General features: G+C 43.8%; 1 protein-coding gene across 3 annotated transcripts in view; it reads right to left on the bottom strand.

Annotated features, from left to right (window-relative positions):
* Positions 1 to 23,202, bottom strand: part of ythdc2 (YTH domain containing 2) — a 164,989-nt gene that overhangs the window by 93,286 nt on the left and 48,501 nt on the right. For all 3 annotated transcript variants that reach the window (XM_060837491.1, XM_060837499.1, XM_060837505.1), the window contains exon 11: positions 15,153 to 15,288. In XM_060837491.1, the coding sequence (XP_060693474.1) occupies positions 15,153 to 15,288 (136 nt within the window). The remainder of the gene's footprint in view (positions 1 to 15,152; positions 15,289 to 23,202) is intronic.

Below are 23,202 nucleotides of genomic sequence, written 5' to 3'. Positions count from 1 at the left end.
TTTGGGCATCGCTAGCTAGCCAGTATTTGTAGCCCATCACTTTTTGCCTTTGAGAAGGTGGTGGGGAGCTGCCTTTTTGAATTGCTGCAGTTTGACCCACACTGCCAATAGGAGAAAGTGAGGTCTGCAGATGCTGGAGATCAGAGCTGAAAATGTGTTGCTGGAAAAGCGCAGCAGGTCAGGCAGCATCCAAGGAATAGGAGATTCGACGTTTTGGGCATGGGTTGACCCACACTGCCAGTAGGGAGGGAATTCTAGGATATTGACCCAATAACTGTCAAGGAACGGTGGTATATTTCCATGTCAGGATGGAGAGGAGGGGAACTTGCAGTCAGCCAAAAGCCGTGCTACTGCGCTGTTCTGTTCTTTGTTTTTTGTTTGTTCTAAACCAGGCACTTATCAGCTATAGAGTAAAAAGTGAGGTCTGCAGATGCTGGAGATCAGAGCTGAAAATGTGTTGCTGTTTAAAGCACAGCAGGTTAGGCAGCATCCAAGGAACAGGAAATTCAATGTTTCGGGCCCGAAACGTCAAATTTCCTGTTCCTTGGATGCTGCCTAACCTGCTGTGCTTTAACCAGCAACACATTTTCAGCACTTATCAGCTATAGTCAAGGTTTGGGAGAAGATGTGTAGCTCAGGTGCTCGTTGTTGTGGCTCTGTTCGCCGAGCTGAGAGTTTTTGTTGCAAACATTTCATCCCCTTTCTAGATGACATCCTCAGTGCTTGGGAGCCTCCTGTGAAGCGCTTCTGTCATGTTTCCTTCTGCATTTATTGTGGCTTGTCTCTGCCGCTTCCGGCTACTATTCTGAATCTAAGATCGCACGCCAAACCTCCATTTTGTAATTATTGCAGTGCTTTTCCAACCTTCAAAACCAGCTGAAAATCAAATTCTGGTGGCGTTATGTAACTGCATGACAAGACAGTTCTCTCTGACAATTCAGTATCACGTGGTCACCTCCCAGTCAAATAGGCCGTCTTTGCTTTAGGCCTGTGGTCTGGTTTGAACATATCATTTTTAAGCTCAACACTACACCAAGTGCACTTTTGCTAATGTGATCATTAATTATAATTCATTGCACTAAAAATATAATATACAGCCTTATTGGCTCCAAAGTATGCCATTCTTAAAAAAAAAAGAGACTATCATAAAAACATTCTATGAATGCCTCATCTAGGCTATCTTTGCCCATCTGATTTTTCTAGCCCATACGTAATTCAAAATATCCATTGATTATTGCTCCGCCTTTTCAACAACCTCTTAACATTTCTTCCTTCAGTGGCTACTGTTCGGCAACCTAAACATCACTCCCGCTTTTGGCCTTTATTATTTCTCACTTCTAGCCAAATTGTTTACAACTATTCGTTTCCTGCATTTGAGTTGTCACTACTGTGGTAATAATACAATTAACTAAGAGAGCTCCCCCCCATCCCACCACTTTTCCTGCTTTTCTGTCCTTCGTAACTATCCTGAACCCTTCAAAATTCAGGTCCATATTGAAGTTATCCTATCACCATGTCTCTAAAATGGTTTCCAGATTGTATTTATTTCTACTTAAGCTCAGTCCTTCTGTTTGGCTTCAAATGCTACATGCATTTATATACAAAGCTTTATTTTTTTTTTACAATCTTGATTAAACAGTCTTATGTTTGTTAACTCTTAGGGATTGTGCTCTCGATTCCTTCCTGCCTCAGGCAATCAAATGCTGCCTCAATGTCAATCATTCGACAGAGGGTGGTGGTGGAGGGTTGTTTTTCAGACTGGAGGCCTGTGACCAGTGGAGTGCCACAAGGATCGGTACTGGGTCCTCTACTTTTTGTCATGTGCATAAATAATTTGGATGCAAGCAGAACAGGTACAGTTAGTAAGTTTGCAGATAACACCAAAAGTGGAGGTGCAGTGGACAGCGAGGAGGGGGTTACCTCAGATTACAACAGGATCTTGACCAGATGGGCCAGTGGGCCGAGAAGTGGCAGATGGAGTTTAATTCAGATAAATGCGAGGTGCTGCATTTTGGGAAAGCAAATCTTAGCAGGACTTATACATTTAATGGTAAGGTCCGAGAGAGTGTTGCTGAACAAAGAGACCTTGGAGTGCAGGTTCATAGCTCCTTGAAAGTGGAGTCGCAGGTAGATAGGATAGTGAAGAAGGTGTTTAGTATGCTTTCCTTTATTGGTCAGAGTATTGAGTACAGGAGTTGGGAGGTCATGTTGCGGCTGTACAGAACATTGGTTAGGCCACTGTCGGAATATTGCGTGCAATTCTGGTCTCCTTCCTATCGGAAATATGTTGTGAAACTTGAAAGGGTTCAGAAAAGATTTACAAGGACGTTGCCAGGGTTGGAGGATTTGAGCTATAGGGAAAGGCTGAACAGACTAGGGCTGTTTCCCTGCAGCGTCGGAGGCTGAAGGATGACCTTATAGAGTTTATAAAATTATGAGGGGCATGGATATGAGGGAAAGATATAAAAGTGACCTAAGGGTCAACTTTTTCACACAGAGAATGGGACATGTATGGAATGAATTGCCAGAGAATGTGGTGGAGGCTGGTACAATTGCAATATTTAAAAGGCATTTGGATGGGTATATGAATAGGAAGGGTTTGGAGGGACATGGACCGGGTGCTGGCAGCTGGGACTAGATTGGATTGGGATATCTGGTCGGCATGAATGGGTTGGATCGGATGGTCTGTTTCCATGCTGTACATCTCTATGACTCTATCTTGGTTCTTTCACTTACACTTGGACACAGAATGAGTCATGGTCTGGAGCCAAGTGATCCTGACAGAGTCTAAAACAATCCAAAATCATTTTACTTTAAACTAATGCTACTGGCAGACGTAGGTAACTTGAATTTCCACATTGTTAAGGAGACATCAACATTACAGTTGTACTGAAACAGATTGGTTAGAAGCATGGATAATTCTGAACACTTTTTAAGTTCTATAGCCTGTTTTTTGATGCATCCAGTGCATTCTACCATTTCTTAACCTCAAGTGGTTTGAAGCAAATTGACTGAAAGTTGGCATCTGGGGACAAAAAGAACACCAGGAGGAGGCAAAGTAGCTTCAGGCATTCAGTACCCCTGGCTCAAGATTGTTGCACATGCTTCAACCTTCATACTGATGTGCTGGGCTCCACCAGCATTCAGAATAAGGATATTTCTAGTTCCTCCTTCTTCAGTTCGTTTTTAATTATCAATCATTATTTGGTACGAACAATGGAACAAGCTGATGAACCTGTTCCAAACGCATCCTATTTATAAAATAATTAGTGCCTAGAAGATGCTGGAGGGTTCTTTGTAAGAAGAGAGGATTGTGTATCTATTCATATTATTAATTTTTCTTTAACCTTTCATAGGATGTGGGCATCACCAGCATTTGTTGCCCATCAGTAACTGTTCCCAAACTAAGTGGCTTGCTAGGCACGTTCAGAGGGCAAAACGTGTGGTGCTGGAAAAGCCCAGCGGGTCAAGCAGTATCTGAGGAGCAGGAGAATCGACGTTTCGGGCATAAGTCCTTCATCAGGAATGTTGGCGGGGGAGAGGGGATTGGCTGGGAGGTACATGGGGGGTGGGGGTGGGGGAGGGAAGGGAGGACCTGGGAAGGTGATAGATAGATGCAAGTGGGGCGTGATGTGATAGGTCAGAGTGGAGGGTGGAGCAGACAGGTGGGAAGGAAGACGGACAGGTAGGACAGTTCAAGAGAACAGTACCAAGGAGGAGGGTTGGATCTGGGATGGGATGGTGGTAGGGGAGATGAGGAAACTGGTGAAATTGATGTTGATACTGTGTAATTGAAGGACCCCAAGGTGGAACATAGAACAATAGAGCACAGTACAGGCCCTCAATGTTGTGCTGACCTTTTATCCTACTTTAAGATCAGACTAACCTATATACCCTTCATTGTACGATCTTCGACGTGCTTATCCAAGCATTGCTTAAATGTCCCTAATGTATCTGACTCGACTACTACTGCTGGCAGTGCATTCTACGCATCCATCACTGTGTAAAGGACTCATCTCCTACACCTGATGAAGGACTTATGCCTGAAACGTCGAATTTCCTGTTCCTTGGATGCTGCCTGACCTGCTGCGTTTTTCCAGCAACACATTTTCAGCTCTGATCTCCAGCATCTGCAGACCTCACTACCTCCCCTATACCTTCCTCTAATCATCTTAAAATTATGACCCCATTTAATAGACATTTCCACTTTGGGAAAAAGTCTCTGACTATCTACTGTATGCCTCTCATCATCTTGTACACCTACATCAAGTCACCTCTCATCCTTCTTCGTTCCAATGAGAAAAGCCCTAGTATAATGTTAAAAGATTAAATGGGACTTTCTCTCTCTGGACATTAATGTAATATTAAAGGGTTAAACTGCACTGTCTTTGGGTGGGGATGAAAGCCATGAAAGAATGCGGATGACTATCCATTGTAACTTACACTTCATTTAGACATCACTCTCCTGCGATTGTCAAGTTAAACTTTCAATTCAATGTCTTCCATTCAGAAGAGCTTTCTGCCTAGAGATATGTCAAACCTAAATTGTCTTGGGAAAAGCACTGAGTCAGGAAATCGTCTGCTTAATGATTCCCCAGGATTAGGGCATTAACATTTACATTATCTCAGAGGAGGATCTCATCCTGTCATTGTATCTGGGGTAACAGGTCACTGAGTAACTGAGGGTTGTCTTGATTGGTATGTAACTGTAGAGGTGTGGCCATGTAAGCATTGCAACTGACCTGTCTAAAGAGGATGTGTTTTCTTTTTTCAGTCTCATTTTGACTCAATCTCGTATGTCTACGGGGTTGGGGGGGGGAGGTCAGAGGGGGTGTGTGTTAAAGGTTCTTTATTATGTTTAATAAATTTGGTTGCTTGTTCACAGATGTGACAGTTGCATCAAGTTTGTAAGGACCTCAGGAAAAAAAGAACAGTAGTTCCCTCAACTTTCCTTCATAAGACATTAAAAATCACACACCAGGTTATAGTCCAACATGTTTAATTGGAAACACACTAGCTTTCGGAGCGACGTTCCTTCATCAGGTGATTGTGGAGGGCTCGATCGTTACAGAATTTATAGCAAAAATTTGCAGTGTGATGTAACTGAAATTATACATTGAAAAATTGATTGTCTGTTTAGCCTTTCATCTGCTAGAGTACAGTGATAGTTTCGCTTCTTTCATGTGTAAATCACAAAACCCTTCTTTTTAAAGTTGCATTCTCGGGTTAGCTGCTAACAATGGTGATAGCTAGACAATATGTTGAAGGTGTTAGCCCCTTGTGTTCTCTGTCTATGACCTGATGTTTAGATTGATTCTAATATAATAAGTGAGATAACAGTGTTTCACATAAATTCCTGCAGTTTTTGAGCTCAGAGTTCTACATGAATGAATACGATCGAGTTCTCCACAATCACCTGAAGGAAAGTCGCTCTGAAAGCTAGTGTGCTTCCAATTAAGCCTGTTGGACTATAACCTGGTGTTGTGTGATTTTTTTAAACTTTGTACATCCCAGTCCAACACCGGCATCTCCAAATCATTCATAAGACGTGTTCTCCAGTCCAGACAGCATCATGGCAAATCTCTTCTCTCCCCCTAGGGACACCTTCTCTAAAGCTTCCACACCCTTCCTATAATGAGGTGACCAGAATTGAACACTATATTCCAAGTGTGCTCGAACCAGGAGGCTATAGAGCTGAGCATAACCTCGAGGCTCTTAAGGTCCATTCCCCCTCCTAATGAAAGCCAATACATCATACGCCTTTTTAACAACCCTATCAACTTGGGTGACAACTTTGAAGGATCTATGAACATGGACCCCATAATCCCTCTATTCCTCCAGACTGTCAAGAATCCTGCCTTTAACCCTCTACTCTGCATTCAAATTTGATGTTCCAAAGTGAATCCAAAAAAAAACCAGAAAACCTCAAAAAAGACAAAAACATCGTTATATTACCTGCAGACAAAGGTCGGCTCACAGTCATCCTGAACAGAAGGAACTACGTAGAGAAAGCCAATGCATTACTCGCAGACACAAACACCTACCAAAAGGTTGCGCTAGACCCGGCCCCACAACTAGGAAACAAAATTACATATCTCCTAAGAAAATTACACAAGTCCGGACAATTGAGCAAGACGGAATTCCAAAAGTTGAAACCAGACGGGACCAACACCCCACGATTCTACGGACTACCAAAAATCCATAAACCAGGAGCCCCCCTCAGACCAATAGTTTCACTACCTGGAACACCAACTTACAGACTGGCCAAAGAACTACACGCAAGACTGAAATACCTAGGAGAAGTGTCACAGCACTCCATCCACTCCACCCAGGAATTCCTAAAAATCATCAAAAACACCAAAATAGAGGAAGACGAAACAATGATCTCATTCAACGAAACAGCACTGTTCACCTCCATCAACATTGACCTGGCAAAGGAAATACTTACCACACTTTTAGAAGAAAGTGAGGACTGCAGATGCTGGAGATCAGAGCTAAAAAATGTGTTGCTGGAAAAGCACAGCAGGTCAGGCGGCATTCAAGGAGCAGGAGAATCGACATTTCGGGCATAAGCCCTTCTTCAGGAAGGAGAAAGGTGTGCCAAGCAGCTAAGATAAAAGGTAGGGAGGAGGGACTTGGGGGAGGGGCGTTGGGAATGCGATAGGTGGAAGGAGGTTAAGATGAGGGTGATAGGCCAGAGAGGAGGTGGGTGCGGAGAGGTCGGGAAGAAGATTGCAGGTCAAGAAGGCGGTGCTGAGTCCGAGGGTTGGAACTGAGATAAGGTGGGGAGAGGGGAAATGAGGACGCTGGAGAAATCTGCATTCATCCCTTGTGGTTGGAGGGTTCCTAAGCACCCTATGCTAGCACCAACCAACTCAACCGCCCAGTGGCTCACATCAACCAACCCAACACCCCATGGCTTTAGTCCAAGAACTCCCCACCAACGTTCGGGACACCACCCACGCCCTCCATCTCCTCCCTGATTTTCGCTTCCCCGGCTCCCAATGCCTTATCTTCACCATGGACATCCAGACCCTATACACCTCCATCCCCCATCACGAAGGCCTCAAAGCCCTCCGCTTCTTCCTTTCCCGCCGACCCAACCAGTACCCTTCCACTGACACCCTCCTTCGAATGACTGAACTGGTCCTCACTCTGAACAACTTCTCTTTCCAATTTTCCCACTTCCTCCAAACCAAAGGAGTAGCCATGGGCACCCGAATGGGCCCCAGCTTTGCCTGCCTCTTCGTCGGTCATGTGGAACAGTCCATCTTCCACAGCTACACTGGCACTACCCCCCACCTTTTCCTCTGCTACATTGATGACTGTATCGGCTCCCACGAGGAGGTTGAACAGTTCATCCACTTTACTAACACCTTCCACCCCGACCTCAAATTTACCTGGACCGTCTCAGACTCCTCCCTCCCCTTCCTAGACCTCTCCATTTCTATCTCGGGCGACTGGCTCAACACGGACATTCACCATAAACCGACCGACTCCCACAACTACCTAGATTACATCTCCTCCTGCCCTGCCCCATGTAAAAATGCCAGCCCATATTCCCAATTCCTTTGCCTCCGCCACATCTGCTCCCAGGAGGACCAAATCCAATACCGAACAACCCAGATGGCCTCCTTCTTCAAAGACCGCAATTTCCCCTCAGAGGTGGTTGACAATGCTCTCCACCGCATCTCCTCCACTTCCCACTCCTCCGCCCTTGAACCGTGCCCCTCCAATCGCCACCAGGACAGAACCCCACTGGTCCTCACCTACCACCCCACCAACTTCCAGATACATCTTATTATCCTTAGTCATTTCCGCCACCTCCAAACAGACCCCACCACCAAGGATATATTTCCCTCCCCTCCCCTATCAGCGTTCCAGAAAGACCATTCCCTCTGTGAATCTCTCGTCAGGTCCACACACCCCACCAACCTAACCTCCACTCCCGGCACCTTCCCCTGCAACCACAAGAAATGCAAAACTTCCGCCCACACCATCCCCCTCACTTCCCTCCAACGCCCCAAGGGATACTTCCAAATCTGTCACAAATTCACATGCACCCCTACACTCCATTTACTGCATCCGCTGCACCCAATATGGCCTCCTCTACATTGGGGAGACAAGCTGCTTACTTGCGGAACATTTCAAAGAACACCTCTGGGACCCGCAACAACCAACCCAACCGCCCCGTGGCTGAACACTTGAACACCCCCTCCCGATCCGCCAAGGACATGGTCCTTGGCCTCCTCCATCGCCAGACCATGGCAACATGACACCTGGAGGAAGAGCGCTTCATCTTCTGCCTAGGAACCCTCCAACCACAAGAGATGAATGCAGATTTCTCCAGCTTCCTCATTTCCCCTCCCCCCACCTTATCTCAGTCCCAACTCTCAGACTCAGCACCGCCTTCTTGACCTGTAATCTTCTTCCCGACCTCTCCACCCCCACCCCCTCTCCAGCCGATCACCCTCACCTTAACCTCCTTCCACCTCTCGCATTCCCAATGCCCCTCCCCCCCTACATTTTATCTTAGCCTGCTTGGCACACCTTTCTCATTCCTGAAGAAGGGCTTATGCCCGAAAGAACGATTCTCCTGCTCCTTGGATTTTGCCTGACCTGCTGCGCTTTTCCAGCAACACATTTTTCAGCACACTTTTAGAAGAGACTATCACAGATACCCCAACCACCATCAATCACATTAACGACGAAAACATCATGAAGCTAGTGGACCTGTGCCTCACCACCCACTTCACCTTCAACAACATAATCTACAAACAAACCAACCAACCATGGGATCTCCGCTATCAGGATTCATAGCAGAAGCAGGAATGCAAAAATTAGAACAAACAGCCCTACCAACCATCAAACCAAAAATCTGGTTCTGCTACGTAGATGACATCTTTGTCATCACAAAACGAAACAAGATAGAAGAGACATTTAACATCATCAACAACACTCTCACAGGCATAAAGTTCACCAAGGAAGAAGAAACCGACAATAAACTCTCATTCCTGGACGTCACAGTCGAAAGAACGGACAACGGAGAACTACAAATCTGCATGTACAGAAAACCGGCAAATACTGACCAAATACTTAACTACACCAGCAACCATTGCAACACACACAAACGAAGTTATATCAGAACACTATTCCAATGAGCCACATCAGACTGCAGCACAGACGAACTTCGGAAAACAGAGGAGAGCCACCTATACAATGTATTCAAGAAGAACGGATACTCAAAACATACAGTCCACAGATTCCTCAAGAACAAACCACGACAAGCAGACCAAACACAGCCAGAAACCCTAACCACCTTACCATACATCAAAGAAGTTTCAGGAATGACAGCCAGACTACTAAGACCCCTCGGAATCCTAGTAGCTCACAAATCCACCAACACTCTCAAACAAAAACTAAAACTTGAGACCCAGTACAACCCATGGACAAAACCAACATTGTCTACAAAATTCCATGCAACGACTGCCAAAAACACTACGTAGGACAAACAGGAAGGAAGTTACCCACCAGGATACACAAACACCAGCTAGCCACAAAAAGACATGACCCTCTCTCCCTCGTAGCCCTGCACACAGAGGAAAAAAAACACCATTTCGACTAAGACAACACATCTATCCTGGGACAGGCTAAGCAAAGACATGCCAGAGAATTCCTAGAGACCTGGCACTCCAACCACAACGCCATAAACAAACACATGGATCTAGATACCATTTATCAACCCCTCAGAAAACGAACAGGAAATGACATCACCACAAACCCCAGGAACTCCATCCAGTACAAACATTTAAATAGAAAGCAGGAGACAACAGCTTCACTTCACTTGGAGGTCTCCACTGATGATGTTACCTAGCCAGGTAATGGAACGTCTGGATATCAAACCTACAGCTCAGCGAGCAAACCTACACCCTAAACCTCAATCTGAGCCACAACCCTTCACAAATCTTGCAAAAAACTCTTTTCTAGTTTGAATTCTATTTGTTACTTATCAGGCCAGTTCTGCATCCTATCAATGTCCCATTGCAACCTTCAATCACCCTCCACACCATCGTGTCGTTGGCAAATTTACTAACCCACCCTTCCTCATCCAAATTATTTATAAAATTCACAAAGAGCAGAGGCCTCAGAAGCAATCCCTGTGGAACACCACTGGTCACCAAGTTCCAGGCTGAATACCAGGAACCATAATTTGTCTTCATCAGGCCAGTCATTTCTGTATCCAGACAGCCAGATTTCCTGGTATGGCGAAAGTGAGGACTGCAGATGCTGGAGATCAGAGTCTAGATTAGAGTGGTACTAGAAAAGCACAGCATCCGAGGAGCAGGAAAATCAATGTTTCAGGCAAAAGCCCTTCATTAGGAAACAGGTTTCCTGGTATCCTACGCCTCCTTACTTTCTAAGTTAGCGTACCATAGGAACCTATCAAATGCCTTGCTAAAATCCATATACACCACATCCACTGCTTACCTTCAATGTCTTTTATCACATCCTCAAATAATTCAATAAGTTTCTGAGGCATGACCTGCCCCTCTCAAAACCCATATTGAACATCTCTAATCAAGTTATGGTTTTCTAAGTAATCATAAATCCTGTCTCTCAAAATTCTCTCCAAAACTTGAGCCACTACAGACAGGAGACTGACTGGTCTGTAATTCCCAAGATTATCCCGTTCTTGAACAAGTGAACAGTGAGGATGTAAAGATCATCACCAAAGGTGCAGTAAGCTCTTCCCTCGCTTCCTGTAGTAACCTCGGGTATATCCAGTCTGGCTTAGGGGATTTACCAATCCTCATGAACACATCTTTCTTAACATCAATGTGTTCGAGCATCAGTCTGTTTCACACTGTCCTCAGAAACATCAAGGTCCCTCTCAGTAAAGTACACTGAAGCAAAGTATTCATTAAGGACTTCCCCTACCTCCTCCAACTATAGGCACAAGTTCCCTCCACTATGCCTGCTTGGCACTACCCTCACTCTGGCCAACCTCTTGTTCCTCACATAAGTGTACAATGCCTTAATTTTCCTTAATTCTACCTGCTAAAACATTTTCATGTCCTGTTCTAGCTCTCCTAAGTCCATCCTTCAATTCCTTCCTGGCTACCTTGTGACCCTTTAGAGCTCTGCCTAATCCTAGCCTCCTCAGACTAAAGTAAGCTTCCTTCTTCCTCTCGACTAGATGCTCCACATCTTTTGTCACCAAAGGTTCTTTCAACCTACCATCCTTCCTTGCCTCAGTGGGACAAATCTGTCCAGCACTATCAGCAAGTGCTCCCTAAACAACCTCCACATTTCTGTGATGCAATCCCCTGAGAACATGTATTCCCAATTTAGGCACCCCAGTTCCTGCCTAATGGCATTGCAATTTCCCCTCCTCTAATTAAACACTTTCCCATACCATCTGCTCCTATCCCTCTCCACGATTACAGTAAAGGTCAGAGAGTTGTGATTACTATCACCGAGATGCTCTCCCACCAAGAGATCTGACACCTGGCATGGTTTGTTGCCAAGCACCAATTCCAATATGGCATCCCCTCTAGCCAGCCTATCTACATGTTGATAGAAGAAATCTTCCTGGACACCTGACAAAAACTGCTCGATCCAAATTATATGAACTAAGGTGGTTCCAATCAATATTAGGAAAGTTAAAGTCACCCATGACAACCCTGTTATTTCTGCACCTTTCCAAAACTTGCCTCCCAATCTGCTCCTCCACGTCTCCGTGGTCTACAGAAAACTCCCAATAAAGTGACTGCTCCTTTCCTGTTTCTGACTTCCACCCTTACTGACTCTGTAGACAAACCCTCCTCGACGATCTCCTTTTCTGAAGCTGTGCTGCTATCCCTGATGAGCAATGCCACTCCCCCACCTCTTTTACCACCACCACTCCCATTCCTTTAGAAACATCTAAACCCTCGAACATCCAATAATCATTCCTGCCCCTGTGATAGCCAAGACTCCGTAATGGCCACAACATCATAAGTCCAAGTACTGATCTTAAAGCATTGGCTTTAAGTTCTTTACCCTTATTCTTGATCCTTCTTGCACTAAAACTGACATACTTCAATCTATCACACTGACTGCACCTGTGCCTATCGAGTGCCTATCCCTCGTGATAGACTTTCTGCACCTGTGCCTATCGAGTGCCTATCCCTCGTGATAGACTTTCTGCACACTGTATCTGGTTGTTCATGACCTACTCCATCCTCTGATCCGTAGGTCTCATTACAGACCCCTGCTAACCTAGTTTAAACCCTCCCAAAGAGCTTTAGCAAACCATTCACCCAGGACATTTGTGCCCTGGAAGTTCAGGTGCAATCCATCTTTCTTGTACAGGTCCCACATTTTCAGAAGATATCACAATAATCCAAATATCTGAAGCCATCCCTCCTACACCAGCTCTGCAGCCACATCATCCGCACTAGCTCTCTATTCCTAGCCTCACTAGCATGTGGCATCAATAGCAATCCCGAGATTACTACTCTGCCTATCCTGCCTCCTAGTTTCCAACCTAACTCCCTATATTCCCTTTTCAGGTCCTCAATCCTTTGCCTACCTACGTCATTGGTACCAATTGTAGGAGTGGGAGGGGGAACTGAAGTGGTTGGCCACAGGCTGCAGGATTGTTTGGTGCATGCGTCCCAGAGATTTTCTCTGAAATGTTCTATGGGTTGGCATCCTGTTCTCCCGATAGAGATGAGAACACATCGAAAGCAATGGACACCGTAAGTGAAGTGTTTGGATGTGCAGGAAAATCTCTGCCAGATGTGGAAGGTTCCTTTGGGGCCTTGAATGGAGGTGAGGGCAGAGGTGGAAGTATGGGCACAGATTTTACACCTTTTGCAGCAGCATGGCAAGGTGCGGGAGTGGGGAGGAATGAGGGTAGATTGGTGGGGGACACGGACCTAACAAGGAAGTCGGTAAGGGAATGGTCCCTGCGGAATTCTGACAGGGATGGGGAGAGAAAGAGATTTCTTGCGGTGGGGTCTGACTGTACGTGGCAGAAATGGCAGAGGATGATGCGTTGTATCTGGAAATTGTTAGGATGCAAGGTGAGGACGGGGGGGGGGGGGGGGGGAGCTTGTTTCATAGTTGCGGTTGGAGGGATGGGGTTCAAAGGGCAGAGGTGCGGAAAGTAGAGGAGATGTACTGGAGGGCATTGTTGACAGCGTGGCAGAGGAAATTGCAGTCCTCGTTTCAGAGGGCTGTTCAACCATATGGCTGTGGGCAAGGAGAACATTCAGGCAAAACCAGGTAAGGAAGGCAGATCTTCCCTTCCTTAAAAGGGCATGAGTGAACCAGATTTATCTTTTTTACGCCAATCATTGATCATTTCAAGCCATTATTAAAACTAGTGTTACACAGCTACTAACTGAACTTTACATTCATCTGCTGCACTTGAATTCAGACTCATGGCCCCAAACCAATAGTGCATCGCTGGATTATTATACAGTAACATTAACACTATGCCACCACCTCAGCCTCATACTGGGGTCTCTTGAGGTAAGATGAATCACCCACTTGGCACTTCTGTCTGAATTTGGTTATGAGTGTTTCAGGTTTGTCTTTTGTCAGCTATTGGCTCTCCCACCACTGAGGTTTACGGTATTTACAGATTCTACTCCTCCTGCTAGTTGTTTATCACCATCTTCATTCACTTTTGGATGTGGCAAAACTAAAAAAAATTAGACCTGATCCATTGATTGGGAAATTACTTAGCACTATCTATCACAAACTTTTTGTCATGTGTAAAAACAATGTGGATGTGAATATAGGAGGTATGATTACTAAGTTTGCAAATGACATCAAAATTGGTGGTGTAGTGAACAGTAAAGGAGGTTACCTCAGAGTACAACTTGGACCAGATGGCTGATGGGCTGAGGAATGGCAGGAGTTTCATTTACATACAAATGTGACATGTTGCATTCTGGTAAGGCAAGTCAGGTTAGGGGCCTGTGGAGTGTGGGAAACAAAGAGACCTTAGGGTGCAAGTTCATAGTTCCTTGAAGGTGGAGTCACAAGTGGACAGGTAATGAAAAAGGCATTTGCTACACTTCCCTTTATTGGTCAGTGCACTTTGTGTAGGAGTTAGGAGGTCATGTTGCAGGATATTGGTGAGGTCACTTTTGGAATAGTGTTTGCAATTCTGGTCTCTCTGCTATGGGAAAGATGATGTGAAACTTGAAAAGGTTCAGAAAAGATTTACAAAGTATATTGCTAGAGTTGGGGGGTTTGAGCTACAATAGGGGCTGAATAGGGTAGGGCTATTTTCCTTGGAGCATTGGAGGCTGAGGGGCGACCTTCCAGAGGTGTATAAAATCATAAAGGGCATTGCAAGGGTGAATAGCCAAGGTCTGCTTCCCATGATAGGGTATTCCAAAACTAGACGGCATGGGTTTAAGACGAGGGGGGAAAAATATAAAGGGGCAGCATTTTCATCCATAAGGTGGTATGTGTATGAAATGAGTTGCCACAGAAAATGGTGGAGGATGGCACAATTACAACATTTAAGAAGGATCTAGATGGGTATATGAACAGAAAGGGCTTAGAAGGGACATGGGCTAAGTGCAGGCAAATGGAACTCGATTAATTTAGGATATCTGGTTGGCATGGACGAGTTGGTCTGAAGGATCTGTTCCTGCACTATAAACCTTTACCACAATGACAAACTGCTTCCACTGTTTTATTTGGTAGTCCTAAATTGAACCTTCACAAGGATGACACCTCATTTTCAGATATCCAAAGATTCTGTACATTATATTGATGTGTATTTACATCCATTTGAAACATACATTGATTTTTGTTTCCTACACCAAGTGTTCATTACAGCAAAATTGGATAAAACTGGGTTGCTTCAAATAAAATATATGAAACATAGAAAATAGCAATAGATCTTTAAAAAAAATCTACGATAAAACGACCATTATAATGAACACAAGGTAAGCAAAAAGTAATAGGTTAAAACAGAAGCCTAAATTTTAGCAAATTGACATGGCTTGGTACTACATCACCGCCTTGTGGATGGGGATAAGTGGACAAACTAACCAGTGCTATTTTCCAATGTGCACTGGAAACTATCAAGATAGCCTCGTGTTGGCATTCAGTCAGAAAAGTAGCTCAAAAAGAAAACTCACCACTGACATTTTCACTTAAAATAAGATGAAACAGCTGAGCAAAAGCATCAACATCTTTGTGCAGCCAAATATCTGAGAGGCAGGCATCCATTTCCTTTATAAGCCAAGGCTCAAGAGAATTAACATCTTTTTCATTCTATAAAATATAAAAGGAAGAAAATTGAGAATATAATTACAAAAGTACACCTATACATCCATAACAATATATCAAACATTGAGCAAACCTCATCTTTCAGATTTCAGAAATTCATCAACTAATTGTTGCTTGCTGAATCTCTATATACTCTCTGGCTCTAACTCATCTGTCGTAATCTTTCCCTCTGCATAAACAAACAGCTCAATTGGCTGGACAGCTGGTTTGCGATACAGTGAGATATCAATAGTGTGGGTTCAATTTCTGTGCCAACTGAGGTTACTATAAAAGGACTCGCCTACTCACCTTTCCACTCATCTGTGGTGCGATGATCCACAGGTTAAACCACCACCATGACTCCCTGTCTCTCATTCTCTCTCTCTCGCGCTCTCTCTCTCATAGAGTAGTCCTATGGTCTGATAGGACTCTGGTGATTTTACACTTTTTTTTAAAAAGGAATATCTATTAACAGTGCCTGAACCATTTCCTCTTTGAAGGTAGCTCACTGTTCACCTATTGATTTTCACATCAATCTTTAGTTCTAGTCTATCTGACCTAGTTCCATCCTTGCATCATCAAAGTCAGTTTTCCAACAATTGATCGTTCATACTCTGGACTGACCAATGTCATTTTCCATCATCATCATTACTCTTATTAAGCAATGATCGCTATCCCACAAATGCTCCCCCAACTGATTTAGGAGAAATGGCAGAAGATTGAAAATTGCAAACATTATAGCCTTGCTCTAAAAAGGTTGAAAGGATAATCCCAACAATTATAAACCAGTCATGCAGCAGAGAAACAGACCCTCCAGGTCCAACCAGTTCATGCCAAACATAATCCCAAACTAAACTAGTCCCAGCCGCCTGCTCCTAGCCCATATCCCTCCAAACCTTCCCTATTCATGTATCTATCCAAATGTCTTTTAAACATTGTAATTATACCCACATCCAAACCTGAAAGAACTACAGATACTGAAAATCAGAAATTGCTGGAAAAGCTCAGCTGGTCTGGCAGCATCGGTGGAGAGAAATCGGAGTTAACGCTTCAGGTTGAGTGACCCTTCCTCAGAACTGAGGAAGGGTGAGAGTATAACTTTGGTCATGGTGACACTTCACAAACAGTTACTCGGGATGGAATTATTAATCACATTGACAAAGATGGGTTGACCAGCAAGAGTCAGCATAGATTTCTAAAGGGCAAATCATGTTTAACTAGCTTAGATTTTTTGAAGAGGTAAGAAAGGCTTAATGATAGGTGTTCATGGATTTCCATAAGACCTCACAGCACCACACAGAATTGTGAAGGAAGTTATATACCATAGTTTAAGTGGGACAGTAGCAATGTAGATACAAACTCGAATAGGTGATAGGAAACAGAGTAATGAACATTTTTTTTGGGTTGGATAAAGGTTTGTAGTGGAGTTCTCCAAGGGTCAGTATTGGGACCCTAACTTTTCCTGATATAAAGCAACGATCTGGATCTTGGTGTGAAGGGGACAATTTCAAAGTTTACAGATGACACTAAACTTGGAAGAACAGAGACAATGACAGTATGGAACTCCAAAAGGACACTGACAATTTGGCGGAATGGGTGGATAGATGCCAGATGAGGTTCAATGCAGAGAAGTGTGAGGTTATGCACTTTAGTCAGAAGAACACTGAAAGGTAATATTAAATAAGGAGGACAATTCTAAAGCGGGTGCAGGAGAGATGGACCTGGGTGCAATTGTGCACAAGCCTTGAAGGTGAAAGGGTGAGTGGAGAGTGGTTAATAAAGCATAGTGTCCTCCGGTTTAATAACAGGGGCACAGAATACAAAAACAAGATTTGTTTGTGACATTTGTTAGACCTCGGCTGGAGTATTGTATAGTGGGTGTTACAATATTGGAAAAATATGAATGAATTGGAAAGAGTGCAGAAACAATTTATAAGAACTGTTTCTGGAATGAGATAGGAGAGGTTGGTACCATTCTCCTTGGAGAGAAGACAGCTAAGAGAAAGCATGAAAGAGATCATCAGAATCATTAGCAGGCTGAATAGAGTAGATATGGAGAAGCTGTTCCCACTTATAAACAGAACAAGAATGAGATGGCATAGGTTTAAACTGATGTGGAAAAGAAGCAAGGGTGATGAGAAAAAAAAAACTTTTTCTCTCAGCGAATTGTTAGGGTATGGAATGCGCTATCTGGAAGTATGATGGAGTAGGTTCAACTGAAGTATTCAAAAAGGCACTGAATGATTATTTGGATAGAAACAATATGCAAGGGTATCAGAAAAAAAGCAGGTGATTGGCACCAGGCAATGATGATTATTTGAAGAGCTGGAGCAGGCACAATGGGCTAAAAGGCCTTCTTCAGCACCATAACAATTCTGTGATTGATCTACTTAACCTACCTTATTCTCAAGTACCATATCTAGCAGTGTCTAATCTAGCAGATTAAAGACATTTAACAGAGGGAAATTCAGCTAAACACAATTGAGAAATGCCTGTCCTTGTTGCCACTTACACTAGCCCCATCCCAATTTAAATAGATGAATAATTAAAGTCCCTCATTATAACTATGTTGTATACATTCTTCTGGAATTACCTTGTAAATTTGTTTCTCGACATTCTTCCCATTAATTAGTGATGTACAGATTACACAAAGCAATGTGATTGCACCATTCTTATTCCTTAGCTGTGGCCAAATTGATTCTGTCCTAGGATCCTCTGAAACCATAATACACAAATGCAGAAATAGACCATTCAGCTCATTGACTAAGTTCTGCCATTCAATAAGATTATGGCTGATCTGACAATCCTCAACTCATCTCATCTTTTCCCCACAACCCTTGATTCCTTTACAGACGAAAAATCTAGGTCTATCTCAGCCTTGAACATATATAACACAACTCTCTGCAATAATAAATCACACAGATTCACCACCTTCAGAAAATAAATGCTTCATCTCTAAAGACACCATAGTTGACTCAAAATATTAAAGGTTTTTCACTTTCCACAGATGTTGCCAGGCCTGTTGAGTTTCTCCAGTACTGTTTTTATTCCCCATCTTCGCAGAAAACTCAAAAAGGGATCATGCCGTAAGGTTGAGTGAAATAGGGATTGATAGGAAGGGTGAGGGCAGTAACAAATTAAAAATATTATATATGAATGCACGAAGCATTAGAAATAAGATGGATGAGCTGAAGACTCATTTGGAAATTGGCAGTTACAATGTTGTGGGGATAACTGAGACGTGGCTTCAAGTGGACAGGCCTGGGAAATGAATATTCAAGGCTATAAGTGCTATCGTAAGGACAGACTGATGGACAGAGGGGGTTGGGTGGCCCTGTTAGTAAGGAATGATACTCAGTCCCTTGCGCGGGAGGACCTAGAATCAGGGGATGTAGAGTCAGTATAGATAGACCTGAGAAATTCTAAGGGTAGAAGGACCCTCATGGGAGTTATCTACAGGCCCCCAAACAGTAGTCTGGATGTAGGGTGAAAGTTGAATAAGGAGCTGAAATTGGTCTGTCACAAAGATATTACTACAGTTGTTATGAGGGATTTCAACATGCAGGTAGACGGGGAGAATCAGGATGGTACTGGACCCCAAGAAAGGGAGTTTGGCAAGTGCCTCTGAGATGGATTCTCAGAACAGCTGGTGCTGGAGCCTACCAGGGAGAAGACAATTCTGGATTCGGTGTTGTGCAACAAACTGGATTTGATCAGGGACCTCGAAGTGGAGACATTAGGGAGGTAGTGATCAAAATACAATAAGCTTTAATCTGCAATTTGAAAGGGAGAGGGTACGATCGGAAGTGACAATATTTCAGTTGAATAAAGGGAACTATGGAGCTATGAGGGAGGAGCTGGCCAAAGTTCAATGATGCAATACCTTAGCAGGGATGGCAGTGGAGCAACAATAGCAGGTATTTCTGGGTATAATGCAGAAGATGTAGGATCAGTTCATTCCAAAAAGGAAGAAAGATCCTAAGAGGAGGCAGGGGTGGGCGTGGCTGATGAGGGAAGTTAAGAAACATATAAAGTTAGAAGAGAAAAGGTATAACATAGTAAGGATGAGTGGGAAAACGGAGGACTGGGAAGCTTTTAAAGAACAACAGAGGATAACTAAGAAGGAAATACACAGAAAAAATGAGGTACGAAAGTAAACTGGCCAAAAATATAAAGGAGGATAGTAAAAGCTTTTTAAGGTATGTGAAAGGAAAAAAAATGGGGCCTTGAAGACAGAAACGGGTGAATATATTACAGGGAACAAAGAAATGGCAGAAGAGTTGAATTGGTACTTCAGATCTGTGTTCACTGGGGAAGACATAAGCAATCTCCCAGAGGCAAAATTGGCAGAAAGACCTGAACTGAAGGGAATTTATATTTGCCAGGAAATGGTGTTGGAGAGATGGTTAGGTCTGAAGGCAGATAAGTCCCCGGGACCTGATGGTCTACACCCAGGGTACTGAAGGAGGTGGCTCTAGAAATCGTGGATGCATTGATGATCATTTTCCAATGTTCTATAGATTCAGGATCAGTTCCTGCTGATTGGAGGGTGGCTAATGTTGTCCCACGTTTTAAGAAAGCAGGGAGAGAGAAAGCAGGGAATTATAGACCAGTTAGTTCGACCTCAGTGGTGGGAAAGATGCTGGAGTTAATTATAAAGGATGAAATTACGACACATCTGGATAGCAGTAACAGGATATGTCAGAGTCAGCATGGATTTACGAAGGGGAAATAATGCTTGACTAATCTTCTGGAATTTTTTGAGGATGTAACTCTGAAGATGGACAAGGGAGATCCAGTGGATGTAATGTACCTGGACTTCCAGAAAGCCTTTGATAAAGCCCCACATAGGAGATTAGTGAGCAAAGTTAGGGCACATGGTTTTAGGGGCAAAATACTGACTTGGATTGAAAATTGGTTGGCAGACAGGAAACAAAGAGTAGTGATAAACAGCTCCCTTTCAGAATGGCAGGCAGTTACCAGTGGGGTACCGCAGGGATCAGTGCTGGGACCGCAGCTTTTTACAATGTACATTAATGATATAAATGATGGTATTAAAAGTAATATTAACAAATTTGTTGATGATACAAAGCTGGGTGGCAGGGTGATATGTTAGCAGGATGTTAGGAGATTACAGGGTGACCTGGACAGGGTAGGTGAGTGGACAGATGCATGGCAGATGCAGTTTAATGTGGATAAATGTGTAGTTATCCATTTTGGTGGCAAGAACAGGAAGGCAGATTACCACCTAAATGGAGTCAAGTTAGGTAAAGGGGCAGTACAAAGCTATCTGGATGTTCTTGTACATCAGTCAATGAAAGCAAGCATGCAGGTACAGCAGGCAGTGAAGAAAGCTAATAGCATGCTGGCCTACATAACAAGAGGAACGGAGTATAGAAGCAAAGAGGTTCTTCTGCAGCTGTACAGGGCTCTGGTGAGACCAGACCTGGAATATTGTGTGCAATTTTGGTCTCCAAATTTGAGGAAACACATTCTGGCTATTGAGGGAATGCAGCGTAGATTCATGAGGTCAATTCCCGGAATGGCGAGACTGTCTTACGTTGAAAGAGTGGAGCGACTGGGCTTGTATACCCTTGAGTTTAGAAGGCTGAGAGGGGATCTGATTGAGACATAGAAGATTATTAAAGGATTGGACACTCTGGAGGCAGGAAGCATGTTTCCGCTGATGGGTGAGTCCCGAACCAGAGGACATAGTTTAAAAATAAGGGACAGGCCATTTAGAACAGAGTTGAGGAGAAACCTCTTCACCCAGAGAGTGGTGGGAGTGTGGAATGCTCTGCCTCAGAAGGCTGTGGAGGCCAAGTCTCTGGATACTTTCAAGAAAGAGTTGGATAGAGCTCTTAAGGATAGTGGAATCAAGGGTTATGGGGATAAGGCAGGAACAGGATACTGATTGAGGATGATCAGCCATGATCATAATGAATGGTGGTGCTGGCTCGAAGGGCAGAATGGCCTACTCCAGCATCTATTGCCTATTGTGTTAACTTGGCGATGCCTTATTCTGGGAGGAACAAAGCTTTTCACTGTACTTAGCAGCATGGTGGCTCAGTGGTTAGTACTGCTGCCTCACAGCACCAGGGACCCAGGTTTGATTCTCATCTCAGGCGACTGTCTGTATGGAGTTTGCACATTCTCCCAGTGTTTGCACAGCTTTCCTTTGAGTGCTCCGGTTTCCTCCCACAATCCAAAGATGTGCAGGCTAGGTAAATTGGCCATGCCCATAGTGTTAGGCGCATTAGTCAGGGGTAAATATAGGGTAGAGGAATGGGTCTGGGTAGGTTACTCTTTGGAAGGTTGGTGTGGACTTGTTGGGCCAAATGGCCTGTTTCCATACTGTAAGGAATCTAATCTAATAACAATAAATAAATCAAATCAAATGTTATCTGATCCTAGACTATCAAAGAATCATACAGTACAAAACAAGGCCCTTTGGACCATCAAGTTTGCATTAACAAAATTTAAAAAAACACTGCTCTAAGTCTACACTACTCCCCCTTCCTAGCACTTGGCCCATGCCATTCAAGTACTCATCCAAGAACTTTTCAGAAGTTCAGGTTTTTCATCTCAACCACCCTCTAGGAACTGTGTTCCAGATTCCCACCACCCTTAGGTAAAAAAGGCTTTCCTTAAATTCCCTCTAAATCTTTCTCCTTAAAATTATTTACTCTTCAACTAAGGGAAACAGTTTTTTCCAATCTACCTTTTCCATACCCCTTATAATCTTTTACACCTCAATCAGGTCCTCTGCATTCTCTGCTCTAAAGAAAACACAAACTTATGCATAACTAGACTGTTCCATCCTTGTCAATCTCCTTTGCATTCCCTCCAATGCAATCACATCCTTCCTACTGTGCTGTGACCAGAACTGCATACAATAATCCACATATGGCCTAACCTAAATCCTGTACAGCTCCACATAACGTGTCTACTCTTAGAATCTATGCCACACTGATAAAAGCAAGAATCCTATATGCCTTTGTAACTACTTTATTAACCTGCCCTGCCACCTTCAGGGATCTATGAACAAGCACTCAAAATTCCTTTGTTCCTCTGAATGTGCTAGTCTCCTGGCAGTCAGAGAACTCCCTTGTCTTCCCATGTATCACCTCATACTTGTCAGGGTTAAATTCAGGGCAATACATTACAGCACCAGGGACCCAGATTCAATTCTAGTCTTGCGCGATTGTCTGTGTGGAGTTTGCAGATTATCCCTGTGTTTGTGTGGGTTCCTACCAGGTGCTCTGGTTTCCTCCGACAATCCAAAGGTTGAGTGGACTGGCCATGCTAAATTGTCTGTAGTGTCCAGGGATGTGCAGATTACGTAGACAAGCCATGGTAAACATGGGGTTATAGGGATAAGCAGGGGTGTCTGGGTGCAATGCTCTTTGGAAAGTGGGTGCAGACTCAATGCGCCAATTGGCCTTGTTACACATTGTACAGATTCTATAAATTCCATCTGCCCTATTGACCAAACTGTCTATGTCCACCTAGAACTTAAGATCCTCTTCCTAACGGTCAACTATTTGGCCAATCTTTGCGCCTTCTGTAAACTTATCTGCCCTCACTCCCTTCAGCCTACCCAAAAGTCTTTCCTTCTGTTATATGCACACATCATAAACAATAAACGACTCAGGACTGATCCCAGTGCTATGTGACCAGACACCCCCCTCCTGTCACCCAAACAGCCTTCTCAGTCCACCCTCTGTCTTTTACTGTTAATTTTGGTCCCAATTTAACAAGTTATTCTGTATTTCATTTATTATCTTTATCATTCTCTCATTTGGGACAGAGATTTAAGCAAAGCTTTTAACTATGTAAACCACATCAACTGCACTACCCTCATTTACACACGTGGTTCCTCCTCAAAACGTTTCATCAAATTTGTTATGCATGATGTCC

The sequence above is a fragment of the Hemiscyllium ocellatum genome, chromosome 2, assembly GCF_020745735.1.
Source record: "Hemiscyllium ocellatum isolate sHemOce1 chromosome 2, sHemOce1.pat.X.cur, whole genome shotgun sequence".
NCBI classification, from domain to species: Eukaryota; Metazoa; Chordata; class Chondrichthyes; order Orectolobiformes; family Hemiscylliidae; genus Hemiscyllium; species Hemiscyllium ocellatum.
Note: the sequence above shows the minus strand (reverse complement) of the source record. Positions and strands in the feature narration are given on the sequence as shown.